The sequence below is a fragment of the Psilocybe cubensis genome, chromosome 11, assembly GCF_017499595.1.
Source record: "Psilocybe cubensis strain MGC-MH-2018 chromosome 11, whole genome shotgun sequence".
Taxonomy (NCBI): Eukaryota; Fungi; Basidiomycota; class Agaricomycetes; order Agaricales; family Agrocybaceae; genus Psilocybe; species Psilocybe cubensis.
Genome location: NC_063009.1, coordinates 407,283 through 425,706, shown reverse-complemented (window position 1 = coordinate 425,706; position 18,424 = coordinate 407,283). Strand labels below are relative to the sequence as shown.

At 45.0% G+C, this 18,424-nt stretch overlaps 4 protein-coding genes across 4 annotated transcripts; 2 read left to right on the top strand and 2 right to left on the bottom strand.

Moving 5' to 3' along the window:
- Positions 1–255: 255 nt before the first annotated feature.
- Positions 256–3,380, bottom strand: JR316_0011304 (GDP-mannose 3,5-epimerase 2; the record flags this gene model as incomplete). Its single annotated transcript, XM_047896961.1, has 4 exons — positions 256–279; positions 331–609; positions 820–3,255; positions 3,309–3,380. The coding sequence occupies 4 exons, from the start codon at positions 3,378–3,380 to the stop codon at positions 256–258; spliced, it is 2,811 nt and encodes a 936-aa protein (XP_047743370.1).
- Positions 3,381–4,290: 910 nt separating this feature from the next.
- JR316_0011303 (General stress protein A) lies at positions 4,291–5,901 on the top strand (the record flags this gene model as incomplete). The annotated part of the gene is made up of 1 exon (XM_047896960.1): positions 4,291–5,901. The coding sequence occupies one exon, from the start codon at positions 4,291–4,293 to the stop codon at positions 5,899–5,901; it is 1,611 nt and encodes a 536-aa protein (XP_047743369.1).
- Positions 5,902–8,402: 2,501 nt separating this feature from the next.
- Positions 8,403–10,860, bottom strand: JR316_0011302 (Aldehyde dehydrogenase; the record flags this gene model as incomplete). The annotated part of the gene is made up of 15 exons (XM_047896959.1): positions 8,403–8,411; positions 8,435–8,525; positions 8,616–8,710; positions 8,765–9,067; positions 9,120–9,258; positions 9,440–9,650; positions 9,725–9,881; positions 9,935–9,964; positions 10,023–10,073; positions 10,123–10,226; positions 10,283–10,336; positions 10,459–10,539; positions 10,598–10,611; positions 10,685–10,735; positions 10,793–10,860. The coding sequence occupies 15 exons, from the start codon at positions 10,858–10,860 to the stop codon at positions 8,403–8,405; spliced, it is 1,458 nt and encodes a 485-aa protein (XP_047743368.1).
- A 4,630-nt stretch (positions 10,861–15,490) lies between these two features.
- JR316_0011301 (Citrinin biosynthesis transcriptional activator mrl3) lies at positions 15,491–17,249 on the top strand (the record flags this gene model as incomplete). Its single annotated transcript, XM_047896958.1, has 4 exons — positions 15,491–16,048; positions 16,115–16,792; positions 16,842–17,137; positions 17,204–17,249. The coding sequence occupies 4 exons, from the start codon at positions 15,491–15,493 to the stop codon at positions 17,247–17,249; spliced, it is 1,578 nt and encodes a 525-aa protein (XP_047743367.1).
- Positions 17,250–18,424: the final 1,175 nt, after the last annotated feature.

Below are 18,424 nucleotides of genomic sequence, written 5' to 3'. Positions count from 1 at the left end.
GACTAACCAACTGGCGATCAACCAGACATACCAATTTCCCCGCGAGTGTGTACTTCAAAGTTGATGTACTGGCAAGGGCGGTTGTTTGGGACACAGGTCCAAGAGAACGTTGTCAAGGGATGGTAATGAAACGTCGGACTATTATCTGTATAAAAAGTGTCAAATCTTCATGTTGAAACTGATTCGCAAAGCGACTGAGGCTTCACCTTGAAAAGTTGATATGAAAATGCAATGTGCAAGATCCCTGTGCTCATGTTATTGGGCGAGGTACATCAACATCTAATACAGAAACAACAAGAAAAAGAAGATGCTAAGGACTGCACGTCGTACACTGTTGATTCTTTCCTCCATAATTGGGGCATCGTTGAGTCGACCAGCGAACCAATCAAACCGTTTCATCACAAGAGTGTATTCCCCACGCAAAAACAACCCCCGCAGGCGCCCTATTTCACTAAACATCCGTATAAACGTGCTTTCAATAACTGAAAGCCTCCATAGCAATGATCCCCTGCGGATGCTAATGTCCAAAGATGCGGTCCGTTCCGGGTGTTTCCACATATGTCTATAATAGTCATCCAGAGTGTTCGCGAGGATGACGCAGAGGAACAACTCGCAAAAAGAAATCATCAAGTTAAACTGAAGCAAGACCGAGGAGGCGGCACATCCACAAACGCAGAACAACAGCATTTCAGCACTGTTTGGTGCATAGTCGATGTAAACATTTTCTGGAAAGCCTTGAATAAGACCACCGTCACCTACGGACCAGTGGTAGAAGCGCCAATATGACCTTGTTCCGTGATTCCACCACGGATGGATTACCTGGACATCCGGAGCTGCAATAAATCCCTTTCCTTTGTTAGAAAGAGAAGATTGCCTCTTCAGACGGCAGAAATCTATATCTTCCCCTCCCCCAGTTTTAGGATACTTCAAATCAAAATTAATGGAGTCATCAACGCGTCGCGTGATGAGATTGGCAGTAACACCCCAAGGGACATCGTCAGTCAGGTTGCTGTCTCCTGCTATACCCCAGAAATAAGTCACGCCGGCGAGATGTACAGCAGCAGTGAATACAGTATCGGCTACTGGGAACATAGATTTCCCAACAAAACCAATGGCTCTGGGCTCAGAACGAATTGCTTTCTCAGCCTGCTCCAGAAGGTCTTGCCTAGGGACCACATCATCGTCCAGGAAGTGAATCCAATCAGCTGCCGACTCTTCCATTCCCCTGTTTCGTGAGGCAGATGCCCCTAAGTTCTTCCGGTTAACTCTAATGCGTACGTCGGGACGGCTTGAATACTTTGATTCAAGTTGAGAAATATTGGGGGAAAGCGGGTCGTCGATGATAATAATGAACATAACGCAAGCGGTGGTAGTTGGCTTGAGGGACAGAATCCGGTCAAGGATTGAGATGTCAACCCTATAGCATGGAATAACGACATCAATGGTCACCATCCTATTGGGATTGCATGCTTGATCATGAAGCCAGTTATGAGCAACGGAAACCGCCTGATCAAGAGGGCCGAACTTCCATTTCTGAGCGTGCGCCTTGGAGTATCGAGCATCATTTTCACCTCCAACACCATTGGAAATCCTTGATGTGAACATTCTGGACGAGTTCCACCGTCTGTATAGCTGGAACAGAAATGGGTCACCATCTTGATTGACAAAGATTTCCGGTACCACTTCGCCGAAGATGTCCATGTGGGTTCTATGAACGATTGGAAAAGTAGGCATACCAGGAAATGATATATCAGTGAAAGCAACACAACCAAATCCGTATGGCACCAAAAGCTCATTCGCCAAATCAGAGAACTCTGTATAGGCTTTTCTCATCCATCCCTCATCATGAAGAATGATGTCGTCTCCCATAAGGACCAAGTAGTCACACCCATCTACCCAGGCCTTCTTGGCACATTTTCTCCAAAGCGCACATACGTGGCCTCGGGGGAGGTCGCAGTAGATAGAGGTGATGTTGAATACGCCTTCGTCGCGTAAAACGGCTTGAGCCTTGCCTTCATGGCGACCATGAGGAAGAAGAAACTCGTCATCTGCATCGATTGCGAGATATACAGCAAAGCGAAACGTGACTCCCTCATAGGTGTCTCGAGTATCCCTCCAGGTTGTATTAACAAGGGACTTTGCAAATCGCCTCAAGTTCAAGAGGCAATCCATCGCATTTGCAGTGCCTCGAGATGTTATAGGAAGTAGAATGGCGAATGTGATTTTCTGGGGTCGAAGATGAATCACTTTACTGACCAAAAATTTTTCGTCAATACCGGATCCCGCTTCTAATTGATTAAGCTGGCGTGTCATCCATTCGCAAGTCTTTTGCATGCCTTCCAATAGTTTGATTTTAGGTTCCCAATCAAGGACTTCCTTTACCCTCTCGTTGTTCGAATTTCTCGATATGACACCAACGGGCTTGTCAAGATGATATGAAAAGGAGACCTGTTTGGGGTCTAATCCGACACATTCGAGGGCCATATTTGCCAGGTCCTGGATGGTAACGGATCTGTCCGAACCAATGTTGATAGGGCCAGGATTGTGCCTAGATTGCAGAAGTGCCATGATTCCATCGACAGCATCAAGAACATACAGAAAGCTTCGGCGTTGATATCCATCTCCCCATACCTCGAACGTGGTATTGGCAGATAATCCAACGCGCTTCAATGCCAGAGCTTTTCGAAGCATGGCAGCTGGCGCTTTCTCCCTGCCATCCTTCCAGGAACCGCCGGGACCAAAAATATTGTGAAACCGGGCAATTCGAATGTCCATTTTAGTTGCAAACTGTTCCAGCAGCATGATATTTTCGGAGTGTAACTTCTCGAGCCCATATAGACCTTGAGGCGAAGGTGGGGAACATTGAGTCCATACTGCGGTTTCGCGCAGAGAAACGTCTCCAGTTTGGTCACTCTGCAAATCCTGGGGATACACACAGGCCGATGATGCATATAATAGCTGTTTGACACCGGCGTCTAAAGAGGCTTGAAGTATGTTTATCGTCATCATATGGTTCTCCTGATAGATAAGGAAATCATTGTCATCGTGGATTGTTCCCATGCCACCCATGTTGGCAGCGAGGTGGATAACGACGTCGACCCCCTCTAGAGCTTGTTCGCAAAAGGACATATCGAGCAGATTGCCCTTGAGAAACTCGTGGCAAATTGGACCTTCTATCGCTGACGTAGGTGCTATGTCCACGATTCGAACCGTAACCTCGCCGGCAGCGAACATGCGACGTGCAATGTGGGATCCCTAGGAAATATTTCAGTACAGTTGGCTCGAACCTCAATAAACAAAGTACCCACTATAAATCCATGGCCACCTGTGATCAAGTAGCGCCTTTTTGAAGCTTGTGGTTGGGGGAGGAGATTATCCATGACTGGTATGTTGAGTGGGCGAGTCGATGGAAGAACCCTTGTTATATACGTGGGCTGGACCTGTTCACAGCATTTGCGAGTAGCGAGATAATGACAATTAAATTGGTCAATAAGTACAGCTGAACCATATGAAGGCATTCGACAACCCCACAGTATTCCTGTACAACTCTAAAGACGATTCCTGGCACCTTAGCATTACATTGTTAGCAGAAAGCTCTTGCATGTCCAGTACGGTATGAGCAACATATTGGCAAACTTACGTAGCATTCCGTGGATAATGACTTATAGCCGCGTATCTATCCATCCACTTCTGGGCGTCAAAGGGGATTCAGAAAATTGTTTTCCATTCCAGCAGACCATTACGGATGCAAGGTAACTTTAGCGCCTGGAATTGCGGAGATAAAGAGACAAAGGTGTCAAAGAGGTGTATATCTACCCACAGAAAGGCAGAATCTCTTGTTCACCGCGGTTCATCGCTCTTATTGAACTTCAGTCTAGAAGTCCATGGCTACATTTGACGTTTACCGTGTGAGATAACGGTCCCACAAAGGATATGCAAAGACAACTTACGGACTTGTCAGAGAGAGAGTTCGTCGATAAGCGCACCTCCGGCTACATCGAGGCTCTGACTTCCAGTATGATTTTTGAATCTTAATCTGAATAACGAGTATGTGGGCAGGAAATATATCCTAAAGCAGGCTTCTTCCCGTTTCCAGGGCTTATCGAGACGATATGACGGCCTTAGAATGAGAGAATGAGCTGAAAGGGAAGCACGTTCATCATGGTTGCGAATAAGGGAATGTGGGAATGGAACGATCAGGTTACCAAATTCAAAGTGAGAATATCCTATAAAAACAACAGTCGAATAGTTGACCTACCAGCCAAGATCTGTTCCAGTCTCGTCTATCTCATGTCTTTGATTCCCAACACCACCGTATACCAATTCACGCCAACCCAGGATTGGTTCTCACACAACATACAGAGCTGGACCGATCTGTTTCCCTTAATACGCTCCGACAAGCCCCGTGTCCTCGAAGTTGGTTCTTGGGAGGGAAGATCGGCAGTGTTTCTCCTCAATAATGTCTGCAAAAGTGGAGGAGAAATCGTATGCATTGATCACTTTGACCTTCTCCGAACCTCCGCTGGCCAGCAGCGATACGCAAAAATCAAACATAACCTCGAGGTGACAGGAAAAAGACATCGGATCCTCCCCCAATTCAGCATTCCAGGTCTTATGAGCCTCTTATCGGAAGAGTTAGGATCCAAAAACCCTGGTTTTGACTGGATTTACATAGATGGATCGCACCGAGCGGACGACACCATGCTTGATGGGGAGTTGGCGTGGCGCCTAGCGAGGAAAGACGCGATTATCATCTTCGACGATTATCACTGGAACAAGGAACCTGAGGGGAGTATTCATCACCCTAAGAGGGGAATTGATGCATTTTTGGCCCTTCACCATGGAGAGTATGAACGTCTGACAGATGACGAGCATTATCAAGTTGTTGTCCGAAAAGTGGCCGAAATGCGATTGGGTTTCCTACTGGAAGGCAATCATCCAGTAGACGAAGTGATGGAGTACGAAATCAATATAGCGCTCGCCGTCAACTCTGGATATGCCATAGGCGCTGCTGTATCAATTCTCAGTGTTGTTGAGAGGACCCCAGGACGGATTACACTGTTCGTTATTGATTGCGGACTGGTTAGGACAGATAAGGACAGGTTCCTGGACATCATTTCAGCTCAGGGGGATAGAGTAACGTTGCAATTTTTGGAGCTACCTGACGATGGTCTTGCAAAGGCAATGGGGCCGGTATGGGCGAAGATTGACATGTTGGGCATCCTTCCCGTCGAACGCGTGCTCTACCTAGACGCTGACATCCTTGTGCGCGAAAGTGTCCGCGCCCTCTGGAATACAGACCTGAAAGGAAAGACGATAGCTGCCGCCCCTGACGTGGGGTATCCTATGGGTCACGATAAAGACAAAAGACGGCCGTACTTTAATGCGGGAGTCATTCTCGTCGATTTATCGCGCGCACGACAAAATTCTACTGCTTTGACACAACTTGCAAAGTCAATGAAAAACGCTAAACACCTTGACCAGGATGCTCTGAATTTGCATTTTCAAAACGACTGGCTTTCTTTGGATCTGAAATGGAATGCCCAGGGATTAGGGACCTATGCGCAATATCCATCGGATGATCGGAATGCACTTGACCTTAATCCAATGAAAGAAGATCCGCACATTGTTCATTTCACCGGACCTGTCCACCCCACGCTGATTGAAATTCTGAATCCGTACGTACAACCTCCGACAGCAAAGCCCTGGGGATATGTGGGATCGCCTGGTCATCCATTCGAGAGCGAGTGGTGGATTTCTTTGGAGAAAACGTCCTGGAAAGTAGTTAGGACTTCAGCAGATTGGGAAGCCAGGAATGAAGACATGAAGAACCGGGCTATCGAGGCGGCGACTCGGGATTTTTTGGAGGTGTTGGCAAGGACAAACAACATGAAAAAATAATTGTAAAATCGTAACGGGTGATCCAATTTAGAGCGGAGATTCAAGTTCCCGATGGCCGGGATGCCGGGACGGACTTGTGTGCATAAAGCATCGCCGGTGGAGATAGGGCCTTACTGTAAATCTTTGTATGACTTTACCGCCAAAATATAGTTGATAATTATTGTAAACTCAGGGAACAAACGAAGCCTTTCTTAGTTAGAGTGACACAGCTTAAATATGTGTTAATTACAGTGCAGCCTCAGCCACTCGGGGTTTCTGATTGATGAACATAGTCCTAAGCCGCGTCTTTTGATGAGGCCATTCAAACAGAGGCCCAAGCTTCACAAAAGTAGAATATTGACAGTGGTACCTTTTTGTTTCATATCAAGGCCAACGGGCTCCCACGAGGGTACGGTCATGAAAACACAAGCAAGATACTGACGCATGGCATGTATTGGCATAGAGAAATAAACAGTTACATGATTCCACCTAACGAATATATGTCTAGGCTGTAATATAGCCTTAATACACAACAGGGGCACGCCTGAATGCTGATGTGGTGCTTCACCGTGGATTCACCCATCCTATGCAAATTCCATGGGCTGGGAGGCCTCTCGATCCGGAGAGGGATCTGAGAGTTTATAAAGTCGAAGCTTTGTGTGTCGAAAGAGTCTACATCCCATCATGTTCATGAACGCAATATTCGGATATACAAATGATGCTCTAACTGAGGAAGAGATGGGCAATGATGCATAGAAGATAATGGTAGAAACAATGGACAGTGTAACAGTACTCCTGTATACATATAACAATCAGAGTTAGCTCCAAATTCTGAGCAATGTCACAGAATCTTACAGGAAATAGACCTGACCGTCCTTTAGCAACGCTCGAGAGAAAGCAGGAAGGTAATGCCCTAAGATCATAACCCTAAACCCATTGCTAAGGTTAAACTTGACGTGCGCGTTTTGCATCAACCTGTATGTCATTGCGGCGAAAACCAAAGTGTCATTGACCATAGGGATCGTGGTCATAGAAGTTACTAATGAGATAAAATTCAAATCCGCCCCTTCAACGCAATATGTGCCGGGTGCTTGGATTTTTTGAATTTTCTTTCCCCCATTTTGAGTTTCGAATATACATCCCGCAACGACAGCCAGCCATAGAAAAAAGTAGAACGTGACCACGTATTTTCTATTAGGGTATACTGCCCGAACCCGCAAAAAAAATAACAAAGCCGTGGAAGAAATCGACACAGCCGCCATCCATGACACAATGTATAGCATCTGATGACAATCGGGGCTGTGCTGAGCTGATAACGGCAGAATGGAGTGGTGTCATGTCGGAATTGCTTTAAATTGGGGAGTACGTACTGTTAACAATTGCAAAAAGGATAAAGGTCACAAGAGTCGAAATCCTTTTGAATTGGTGCCGATGTAAGCTGTAGGCTTGACCCATAAGCTATTCTTCAATCACCTGGATAAAATGTAAACAAATGTAGCCACTGCTATAGGATAATCGTGTACGATGTGGTAGTCGGCATTGATGTTGCTGACGATATCCCACACAAGAGCCTTAAGGAGTCGTCTAGATGAACATCAATTGGCTTGATACGCAAAGATGGCTTGCATACCCCTAGCAAACCAACCACAAAAAGAGCCAAGTTAGCAGACGGTGTTCCTAATTGCGGAAACGGTATATCCGTTAAAAACACTACATCGGATGTTAGAATATCTGAGCTATGAAGGGAATTCATTGAGACGAAATTTGGGCGAAGGGAATGAATAGAAATGGCCGAGGAACTGAGTCAAGTCCATTAAAGGCTTTTAAGTACCAAGTGAGTATCAAAAAGATCATCAAGTTTTATACCGTCTATGCTTCGGATATCAGTTACGTGTGATGGTAGCGAGACCTGCCAATGAAGACGTCTAAAGTTTGTAACCACCATGTAGCCCCTAATCGCGCTCGTTTGAATTTGCAAGAGAATCAAAGCGTGTCTCTCAACATGTGCACTAGGAATATGTCGCAAATTTCTCAGTAAGTAGAGTATATCGAAGCTAGTATATTCAAAGTAATATACGATGAGTTTACGAGGTCATGGGATATGAACACCACTTGGGTGGCAGATGGGCGCTGATATCCATGGGTGTGATTGACACATCGACTTATTATTAAACTTGATTTCTCTTTTACGTATATTTTGAGGTGGACTCTACTATACTGCCTTCAAGCTCACACATCATTTAAGTCGTATCTGGAAATCCCGGAGGCTAGTTGTACGGGTCTTACGAGGTGATGCAGCCTGAGACTGAATCATTAAGAACGATCAAGTTTTCCGAGGTACTAATTTAAAAATAATCACTTTACTAGGTTTGGGGACAACCACTAGAACTTCTCAGTGCTTATCAGAGGAAAACAGGGTTCATTTCCGAATGGCAGAAGACCAGAAAATTGTAACATGATTTTCTTAGGGTCATCAACATTACCTCAGTTGACAGTGTTAATTGCATTCATATAGACACCAATCACTGGTACTAATGATAACATAGATTGATACAACAGTATATAGAACACGTTCAATCTCTTCGTGACATATTCTCCAGAGCATTTCCCTATCATCTGCTAATTTCCGATATTGATGTGCACCCCTTTAACTTGAGTATATCTAGAATGACGCCAATACAAATGAATTAGAATAACATTAATCACAAAACATGCACACTATACAAATGACGTACGTTTCAAGAGCATATTCTCCTAGTTCTCTACCAATGCCAGATTGTTTGTATCCCCCGAACGGCACGCAAACCTCCGTGTCTTGCGCGCAGTTTACCTGTACAATTGCGTCAGACATATGACTTGGACTTGTTCAGTGAGTTGAACATACCCAAGCGCTACCTGCCTCGAGAGCATGAGCTACCCTAATGGCGCGACTGATATTTTGGCTGAAAACATGGCAGCCTAGACCATAGACAGTGTCGTTGGCAATCTCGATAGCCTCCTCTTCGGTTTTGAATTTAATTATTACCGCAACCGGTCCGAAGATCTCTTCTCGAACAATTTTCATCTGAGGAGTGGTTTCTGTGAAGAGGGTTGGTTTGATGAAGTAGCCTTGATCGCCGTGCCGCTCTCCTCCAATAATGACATTGGCGCCTTCTTGTTTTCCGGATTCAATGTAATTCATAACGCGCTAGGTCGAGGATATTTAGGTGTGGATGATATGGTGCAGAGATCTATCTCACATCAAATTGAACTTTGGAGACTTGTGGACCATGAAGAGTCCCTGGAGTGAAAGGGTCTCCTGTTCCCTCTGAAAGCTTTTTCGCAACATCCTTAAAGCTTTCTATGAACTTATCATATATGCCTTCCTGTACTAGAATTCTGGAACCAGCTGTACAAGATTGCCCTATCGTAGCATTTATCGTTAATTTTCACTTTGTGCGACCGTCTATTTGAGAGGTACGTACCCATATTGAAGCTATCAATTTGCGTTGCGTGAAAAGTAAAACCCATTAGACGCGTCGGATTCCACGGGGGAAATTCGAGTGTAGGAAATGCTTACAAGATGCCACTGGATGCCCACTTGATAGCCAAGTCAAGGTCTGCATCGTCGAAGATGACTGTGGGACTCTTCCCTCCTAATTCCAATGTGACAACTTTCAAATTAGTTTCAGCCGATGCCTTCAATATTTTCCTCCCAGTAAGAGTGCTTCCCGTGAATGCAACCTTTTCAATAAGGGGATGCTCGCTAATTGCCTGTCCAACAGTGTGTCCTGAGAGTTATGAAGTAATTAGTTCTTCTGCCATTTCACATCCGTTGGAGACTGAGTGTGAATGCATCGCTTACCATATCCATTCACAATGTTGACTACTCCTGGAGGGAAGCCGGCCTCATTTATGAGGTCGCACAGTCTAAGAGCAGTGAGAGGCGTGACCTCAGAAGGCTTCAAAACTATCGTATTTCCAGTGGCGAGGGCAGGGCCGATTTTCCACGAGAGCATAGCCTAAAATAGTTGTTGGGAAGTCGGACGATGCGAGCGGATTAATGTTCACATACCATAGGGAAGTTCCAAGGAATAATTTGACCCTGGAATGCAGTACTGCTTTGTGCCCGATCGCGGAAATATCAAATTAACTAGACTCACGACGACGCCATAAGGCTCGTGTCTTGAATATGCGAGCTTGGTTTCTTTGGTCTAATTGACTTGTAAAGTCCGTCATTGGTAAGGTTTTGTAATGGCTCACCTCAATAACCTTGCCCTGATTTTTATCCGCCCAGCCTGCGTAATACCTCAGGACTCGAATCGTGGACCCAATGTCAGATAGCTTTGAGTACATATAGACCTTTCCTATGTGATATAATAGATTGTATCAAATTCATACCACAGTGTATGGCTGTACGCACCAGTGTTAAGACTCTCCAAAGCTGCGAATTCATCAATGTTCTTCTCCAACAAATCTGCAAGCTTGTTAAGGAGCTTTCCCCTTTCCGCTCCGGGGCATCTAAAACCCCAAGAGGTTTTGTATGCCTGAAGGATGAGATTGTCACTCAGTCTACCCTGTTAATTTCCATGATCTTACTCGCCTTCTTAGCAATATCAACAGCGATATCTACATCTGCCTTTGTTCCACCTGCGACAGCGGTGATGACGGCTGCCGTAGCTATATACAACCTAGATGAGATATCACTTTTACACCGAGTTCAGTGGCTGTTTCGTACCTGGATTAACCACTCTACGCCAGAAATGTCAACGTGTAATCCGGCGCTTGATGAGAGGGAGATAGATCAATATTCTTGCACACTCACTCAATGGTACCACCTTCGACTGGGTCAACCCATTTTCCTCCGATAAATAGTCTGCAGATGGTACCAATTGTTAGTATAAATTTCGTTTGTATGGCCCAGGTCACACACCCCGTATGGATAGTCGACGTCCCCTTGAATGTTGGTGAATCGAAGTGGTGTGTGTACGTGCCCGACATTGTAGAAAGTAGGCGTATTTGTGTAGCAGGGGAAGTCTGATGCTTGGTCTTCGAGGTTGACACTGGGGTGTGAACGCACCAGTAGACTTATTATATATAATCCAGACCAAGATACCTTATCAGTGACGCCTATGTGATATGTAAAATGCTTTAAATATGAATATTTCGTCAGAGCTGGCGACTTCTTGCTCACAGTACTGCTCAGCTTATTTAATAAATAGCTTCCTTTCCCTCTGGTTATTTATACCGTCATATAGACTGCGCTCAGGTTGCTATGTTTAGTGGACTAGAGACGCAAGAAATAGAATAATGATAGTTCCAGCCGCCCTTTTGACACGCTTCAATGGGCGCCATGTAAGCGCCAAGCAGATATGTATCTTCGTAATTAAGTATGCGGAGCGAAGATGTTTTTCCAGATAAGAGACTTCAGAGCAGCATTTAAATCTCACTAAAGCTCCACATAGAACGAATATTATTGGAGTTGAGAACACTCGGCGCAGCGCTACCAAGTTGGATAGGGGCCGGCTATCTGGGCTTATCCGGCCGGTTAGTCTTGTCAACCGTTGATTCTGAGGTTTTCCTTGGGCTTTCCAATAACTGAAGAGAAAACGTACGAGTTAAGAAATAGACATTCGTAAAATTCAGAATACTAGTCTGGTAAATTACTGTAATTCATAGACAGGCATCGATTTAGCATTGATTAGCCATTATTCTTGAGTGCTATCGATTTTAAACTGTTTGTATACCAACGGGGTCAGTGTTCACGCTGACTATATTTAATCTCTGCGGATTCACAACGTCTACTACGTCACACTGACCTCACAGAAATCAATGCAGAAATAGTATTTACACCTCCATCGAATAAGTGATTTGCGTGGCGCAGACTCATAGCCCAGTCTGAGAACCATGTAAGGGTCATGTTCTTCATTAAATACTCGCGTTTTTATCACGTTTTGGATTGTCCAGACCTTCAATACCATGCGCAACTAATTTTACAGTGTACACGAAATAGGGGTCTTATGCAACGCGGCTCTACTGAAAGTAACATCGGTACACCGAAGCTTCATGCATCTTTCTTGTGGCGCCGCGTTCCCCATTTGAATTTCAAGTCTTGCTGGGAAGGGGCTCCTAGATTTATGGGGAATCCACTCAAATTGCCACAGCTGTGGTATTACTCAGGAGAAAAATCCTTTACAGGTCATAATTAGGGCGACCTCACCGCTTTGCAGATCATTTCTTTTTATACTTCTAAAGTGCTCAATGCTCTGTGCCACTGACAATTGAAGGGTGATGGTTTGATTCAGAGTCATCTGCTTTGCTGACTGAACTCCAAAATTTTAGCACCATATGTGACCAAAGTTAGACTGACATTATGCGCGACAGAGCTCCAGGAAGTATTCCTTGCCAGTCCTCTAGATTAACGAAAAACGTCGAGTATGTGTGGCGCATCTGGCGGGATCGGAGCGATTACACGAAAAGTGATATTTACAGATGTAGCATGCGGCTAGAGGTTATTTGCTGTTAAAGATTTGAAAGGAACCTTGCGCAGAACTCATGCGAAGCACCAGGTTCTGCGCTTCTTGCTCGGTGGCTCTGTCAGCAACCGAGCTTCGCGGCTGGCTGGCCTCACTGACCTCACTACATTACTTCGCGTTGTGTAGTCCCCGTTGAAAGACTACCGTTTCTGTATCCTCATACACGTACTAGTTACTGACATTCGCAGGTGCATAAAACTTAAATTCTTCAAACTGCATTCTTCCCTAATATTCGACGAGGCGTGGTATACCATGAGATAGATCACAGCATCGTCATTCAATGTATTGCTCAATAATTAATACACGTAAGACTTCATTCCCAAGCCTCGTGCTGTTTTAAGATTAGGTGAACAAAATATTCAAATTTTTCGAAAGGAATCAGAAGGGAGTTTCGAACATTCTACGTAACCACTTCACTGCTTGTCAAGAGGCCGTCGGAGGATGACAAACACACGGAGAGTCATCAACAATAGATGAACATTGGGTTGTAGCCGGCGGGCTGATCTTCTACATTCAGGAAAAGATCCCCATTTCTCCTTCTGAGGAATGTCTCTCCCGCGAACACTAATCCTGGGAAGAAATTCTGATTTTGATTCAAGCGTAGCTTTCAAACTCAGGTGCCCCGAATCTGAATCTACGAATTTAAAACTGTCCGGATGCTTATTTTCGGGCCCTTGATTAATTCCGAGGAGGATACTATGGTTTGGGTCTCAATGATCACGTTTTTTTGTATACTCAGGCACCTTGGTATACAAACCTCGAAGTACGGGGTAGAAACAGTAAGAAGCTTAATTTCTCTGTGACATCACAATAGACTGATGCCTTGCACTCATATCTGACAATATGACCAAGGCAATGTGACATCTCAGAGACCTGAATCAACTAGAGTATACGCTGGTACACCGGTAACCCGGTGAATAAGCTAGATTTTAGGCGACACATCCTTTGGGGACGTCCAAATGTTAACGTTGGCTTTTAGAATCGTGAAGGCTCTCTTACCAGGCGTTTAGTGACGAACGTGATTTATATAGCCCTTAGATGCGAGTTATGGCCACAATTAAACTCCTGGCATGTGGCATTTCCATCACGCTCGGCCTTCGACGATTGAATATCGAGGTTGAGCTTGCTATTTATTGTTTGATTGCCAGCTACTCGGCCTGAAGAGGGGGGAATGGGCGCCACCCAGTACGCAAGGAGCAGTTTGGGCAACACATTACCGACGCTCTGGATATGCACATGTATATTGAAGAGAAGAAACGTCTCTCCAGTCATGCTCATTTCTCTTGAGTAGGTGACGTGCAATATGACGGCCAACACTGGCATTCAGGTCGTATTCGTGATTTAGTATATGATTCCGTATTGCAAATAAAAATCGTGCCTGATTTTTGAGTGCGCAATACATATTCCTCATATTTTGAGATGGGCTAAAACTTGGAAATCTCTAACCAAGTTTATCGCACCTAGGTTATGGAATTTTTTTCAAGTAAGAATAAATTTACACGGAGAATAAATAGACGGCGATTGCCGTTAGGTACAGTCTAATTCGCTGAGGCCAAAAACCGTTTCAAAGAATATAAACTCTTGATAAGTCAGACTTAAAGACTCATATAAAATCTTTTAATTGGAAACAGAACAATTATACTCCATTGACGTAGAGTCAGGGGGTAAACTCACCTTCAGCGATATCTCAACAATATCGCAATTCAAACTCAGAGCGGATATCGCCGAAAACCTTCGTGCACACTTGTCCCTGATTGCCTCTTATAAAAATCCCATATGCGCATGGAAGAGAAAAATTCAACCAAATGATGTACTATTTTAGTTTTTTTCTTTTATTCTTCGTACCTGATTAATTGCTGGCTAAGCAGAATCGAACTCCGGGACCTCTCAGGCGTCAGGCCATAAGTGTCACTAATTTGTCACTCGTTACTCATGGATAAATTATGTATTTAATCACCGCCAGATTCCTGAGCGTATTATTACCAAAATAAAAAATGATAGTAAACAAACAGATCTAGCGTCTTCATATGAAGCGGTGGCAGAGACCCCAGCTGCATGTCAGACTTTGGACAGGTAGAAGCCAATGGTGGTTCTCGACCACATTCCCAGGCATTGAGAACACCAGGGTAAAGGTCCAATAACAATTCAGTAAGCCTCTGTTTAACTTTGATGCAGAAGCTACGCTTTTGGTTCGACCGTAGCATACTACCTTTGACCGTTTAGTAAACACATGGCCAAATGCCACTGTTCGCGGGTAATACAGAAGCTTTTGCAATGACTTTCTTCTTGAATCTAATAAACATGGAATTTAACTGGTGTGCAATGCTGTGCTTACCAGACACTTCAAGGGTAATATAAAAAATGACCCACAATTTCAATGACAAGAAAATTTATGAATTGCTCCCGTTACGGGCCAGAGGAGTAGATATGTGGGTGTGCAGCCCATATTGGATTGTTCACGCTTAAATCGGGCCTGTAGCTCGTTGTGCAATGTGCTTGAAGTACTGTTTGACGCCGCGGACGTTCAATATGGAAGTTAGCCGAAACGATCTCCCGATCGAGTATGTGCCGCTCCGAAATCAGAAATACTGGTAACCTCCCAAATTCGGAGTCAGTCATCAATATCCCTTTCCCCTCTCCTTTAAACCACATCCTTCGGCCAACAACAATTCGTCTGGTATTTTCTAGGGAACCAAAATTCCTTCTCTTGACTTGACGATACGTACGATTTGTAAGCTCACAGCGTCGCCGGGGAGAAAAGAGCTACCAAATCTGATTTATTGTCTACTATCTCCTTTACAAATCAGATCCACACAGTGATACACACGAGAATTTCGATCACCACAAAGGATTTGGATCGGTGCTGCTCACTTGCCCGGAGCCCGGCAGAATCTGGGACATACGCTTTACATCAGAGCTGCCAAAAGTCAATAGGCCCCCACGCACGAGATCTAATTTGAGGGTTCCACCTAAATTTCTCCTCTTCTTTCCTGTTTCGAAAGGGAAATATAACGAACACTTGAATGTCAGGGCACAACGAGGACGAAATCCACCGCCCACTCTCTTACTATCGTCCAAACGACGAACACTCGACGATGTATCCTCATTTTCCTGAAATGGAGCCTCGCCTAGACATAGGCCAATTTCCCACTTCGTCCTCCCATATTCATCCGCACCCGCACCCGCTATTCACCCGCCAGGAGAATATGAACTCCAATCCAAACCCGAACCGCTCTTTAGACCCGCACGTTCTCTCCTCCCATCACACCGTATACCATACACCTACATCTTATTCCAATGCTCAAGACCATATTCATCCTCCTGCTTCGACTCACGCATGGCCTCTTTACGACCATCAGGTTTCACAGGAATATTCCCAACCAAACCATGGTCTCACCTCAGTTTCTTACAACCACAACCCCGCAGGATATCCAAGCACTTCTCCATTTCCGGCTACAAGGCTTTCACCACCTCCACTGCATGTCCAGTTCAAAGGGAGCAGTAGCGTCAGTACCCCGGCAACCGGGCTGAACCACCGTCCAGTCCTCGCAGGTTCACTGGACCCCACGACAGGCATTTTCTATCGAACACCTGAGCACCCAAGGCTACGAACAGCCCAGGCATGCGAGAAATGTCGCACGAGGAAAGCTAAAGTGCGTATTATTACTTCCCTTTCACGCATCCATCAGTGATACTGACCTCATGGCTTTGATTAATAGTGTAGTGGCGAGCATCCGTCTTGCAAGCGATGTCTCACTCGCGGTCTGGCTTGTGAATACGCAAAAGAAGGACGAGTCCGTGGACCCAACAAACCAAAGCCCGGAAAGAACACTGGGAACGTCGTTTCAACCTCTAAGAAGAGCAATTCCATCTCCAACGACAATCCTGCGGACACCTCTTCAGCAAATTTAAACCATTTTCAGGACGCTGCAAAACTACCTCCTCGTCCCCGTGCGGCAAGTGCCCACAGTAATAGCAGTGGGTCTTCAGAACACTTCCCAGATCGCTTGTTAAGCTCCACGGCAGTGCGACACTCACTTGGGACATCTGAAATTGAAGGTTCTATATCTCCTATCTTCCCGAACGATGCAAGAGGAAATAGCGGCCCTGATTACAGGTATACGAGGCGCGATTCGCTTTCTATGAGCGAGCACCGTTCGTCCCGTCCCCGTCCTCCAGATTTGCATCTTGACAGCACATCGAATTTGTTCCGCCTGACTGGGGGGATCGCGGAGAAGCCTTCTGACGCAACGGCGAGAGAGGTGTCTTCTTGCATGGGAGGGCTAGTGGTTTCTTCGTCATTCCAGCGGCAGCCACAGCAGCATGATCACTTGCATCATTATCACTCACCGACCCGGGAAACTCCATTCTCTGGTGACAAAGGAGATCACGTAACCGTAAGTTTCAATTCTTGATCCTTCATCTATATTTCAATGCGCCGCGTAGCAGCATCCATCCCACCACCATGAGTTCGCGCCACAGGTAAATCAGCCGCAGATACTAGAGTTTCAGCGGAGTGGCGTCTATGTGCATAGTCATCGGGATGCAGCGACCTACAATGACACAGGCAACACTGAAATGCTGAACCTCAATAACTCACAAATGGGGGGCGACGTTTCCGAGGAATTTCTATATCCTGCGCAGGCTGAGGCATATGTGTCTGTGTCAGAGCAGAACCAACGTTTCCAGCGGCCGGTTTATGAAAGGAGAGGGAGTAGCAGGGAATGTGAAGGGACTCCCATGTACGTTCCATTTCTGAGGTGATAAACCGACGAATCTAACTTGATGTATAGTTTTTGATTGGATAGGGCAGTCGACGAACCCTTTGTCCTCTCCACCTCTTGGTTCCGCTGAAACTTAACCTCACACTCAAACATTCTTACACATTTTGGTTTTAACATCTCTACGATTCATACTTATATACTTTGGACTGATGTATGGCTGGAGCACGGGAATCGGGACACTGTAGCTATATTTCTTCTTTCCCATAGCCTACTGTATATTTCATTCACATTGTTAGATAGCTTTCTTTAGAGAAACTTATACATGATCGGATCTTTACCTCTAAATGTCCTAGGCCATGAAACAATACGCAGAATATGAAAACCGACGTCAGCGAGCCTAAAGATGATTGTGCAACTAGAATATTACGTGCAGAGTAGGTGCATATATGGGTAGACCGTGAGAACACGATTACCTAGTGGCTGGCGAACTGTGAGAATTGATGTCGGCAGAGATGATACAGAAGCTATCTTTGTATAGCGCCCAAAATTGAAATTAAAGAGAACAAATCTTTTTCACTTAACGTGTCCAGAAGGAAAGCTGGAGGATGATGAAGATGGTTGGAATTTTGGATGTGTCCAACGTTGCAATGTTGAATTTTCAAGAATAGGCGCCGAGTCACTCGCTTGCTGCCCGAACTGGGTTCGATAAATGCAAATGAGCATGTACCGCAGAGCGTATTTTTGATATTCCACATACATATTCAACCATCGTTCGTTCCAATGGAAAAACGTTCAAAATGAGCGGAGCCAAATTACGAGCTGCAACGTCGCGACCAATGTTGTGCAATGGTGCGTATTCGCATCACATGACCTGAACCGTGCGCGCAAACGCGTCTGTATTTAGGACAACCATATATGGCAATTTGATGGCCACGAATCATAGTAATCAAACTTATTTTGTGAGATGTATGTGTCGCAGAATATTACTTCCAGCGTTCTCGTAACACCTATTGATATGTAAAGTGAACCAAAGAGAGCTGTGGGGTGTTTCATCAGAAAGGTGTATCCAGAGGTAGTATCTAGATAGATAACATTTATGACTCAACACCAAAAACGAGTGGTATTTTTACACATAATTAAGGTTACTCTGACGTCGTCATCAAGTAGAACATGGACGGGAAGGAACAAAAGGTTGACTATAAAAGCATAATCCACAGAACGCAGCAGCTGAACAAATAAAATACTTAGCTCTCTACATCGCTCAACACGTACGTTTGACTCTTGAGGCATAATATTATCTAGCAA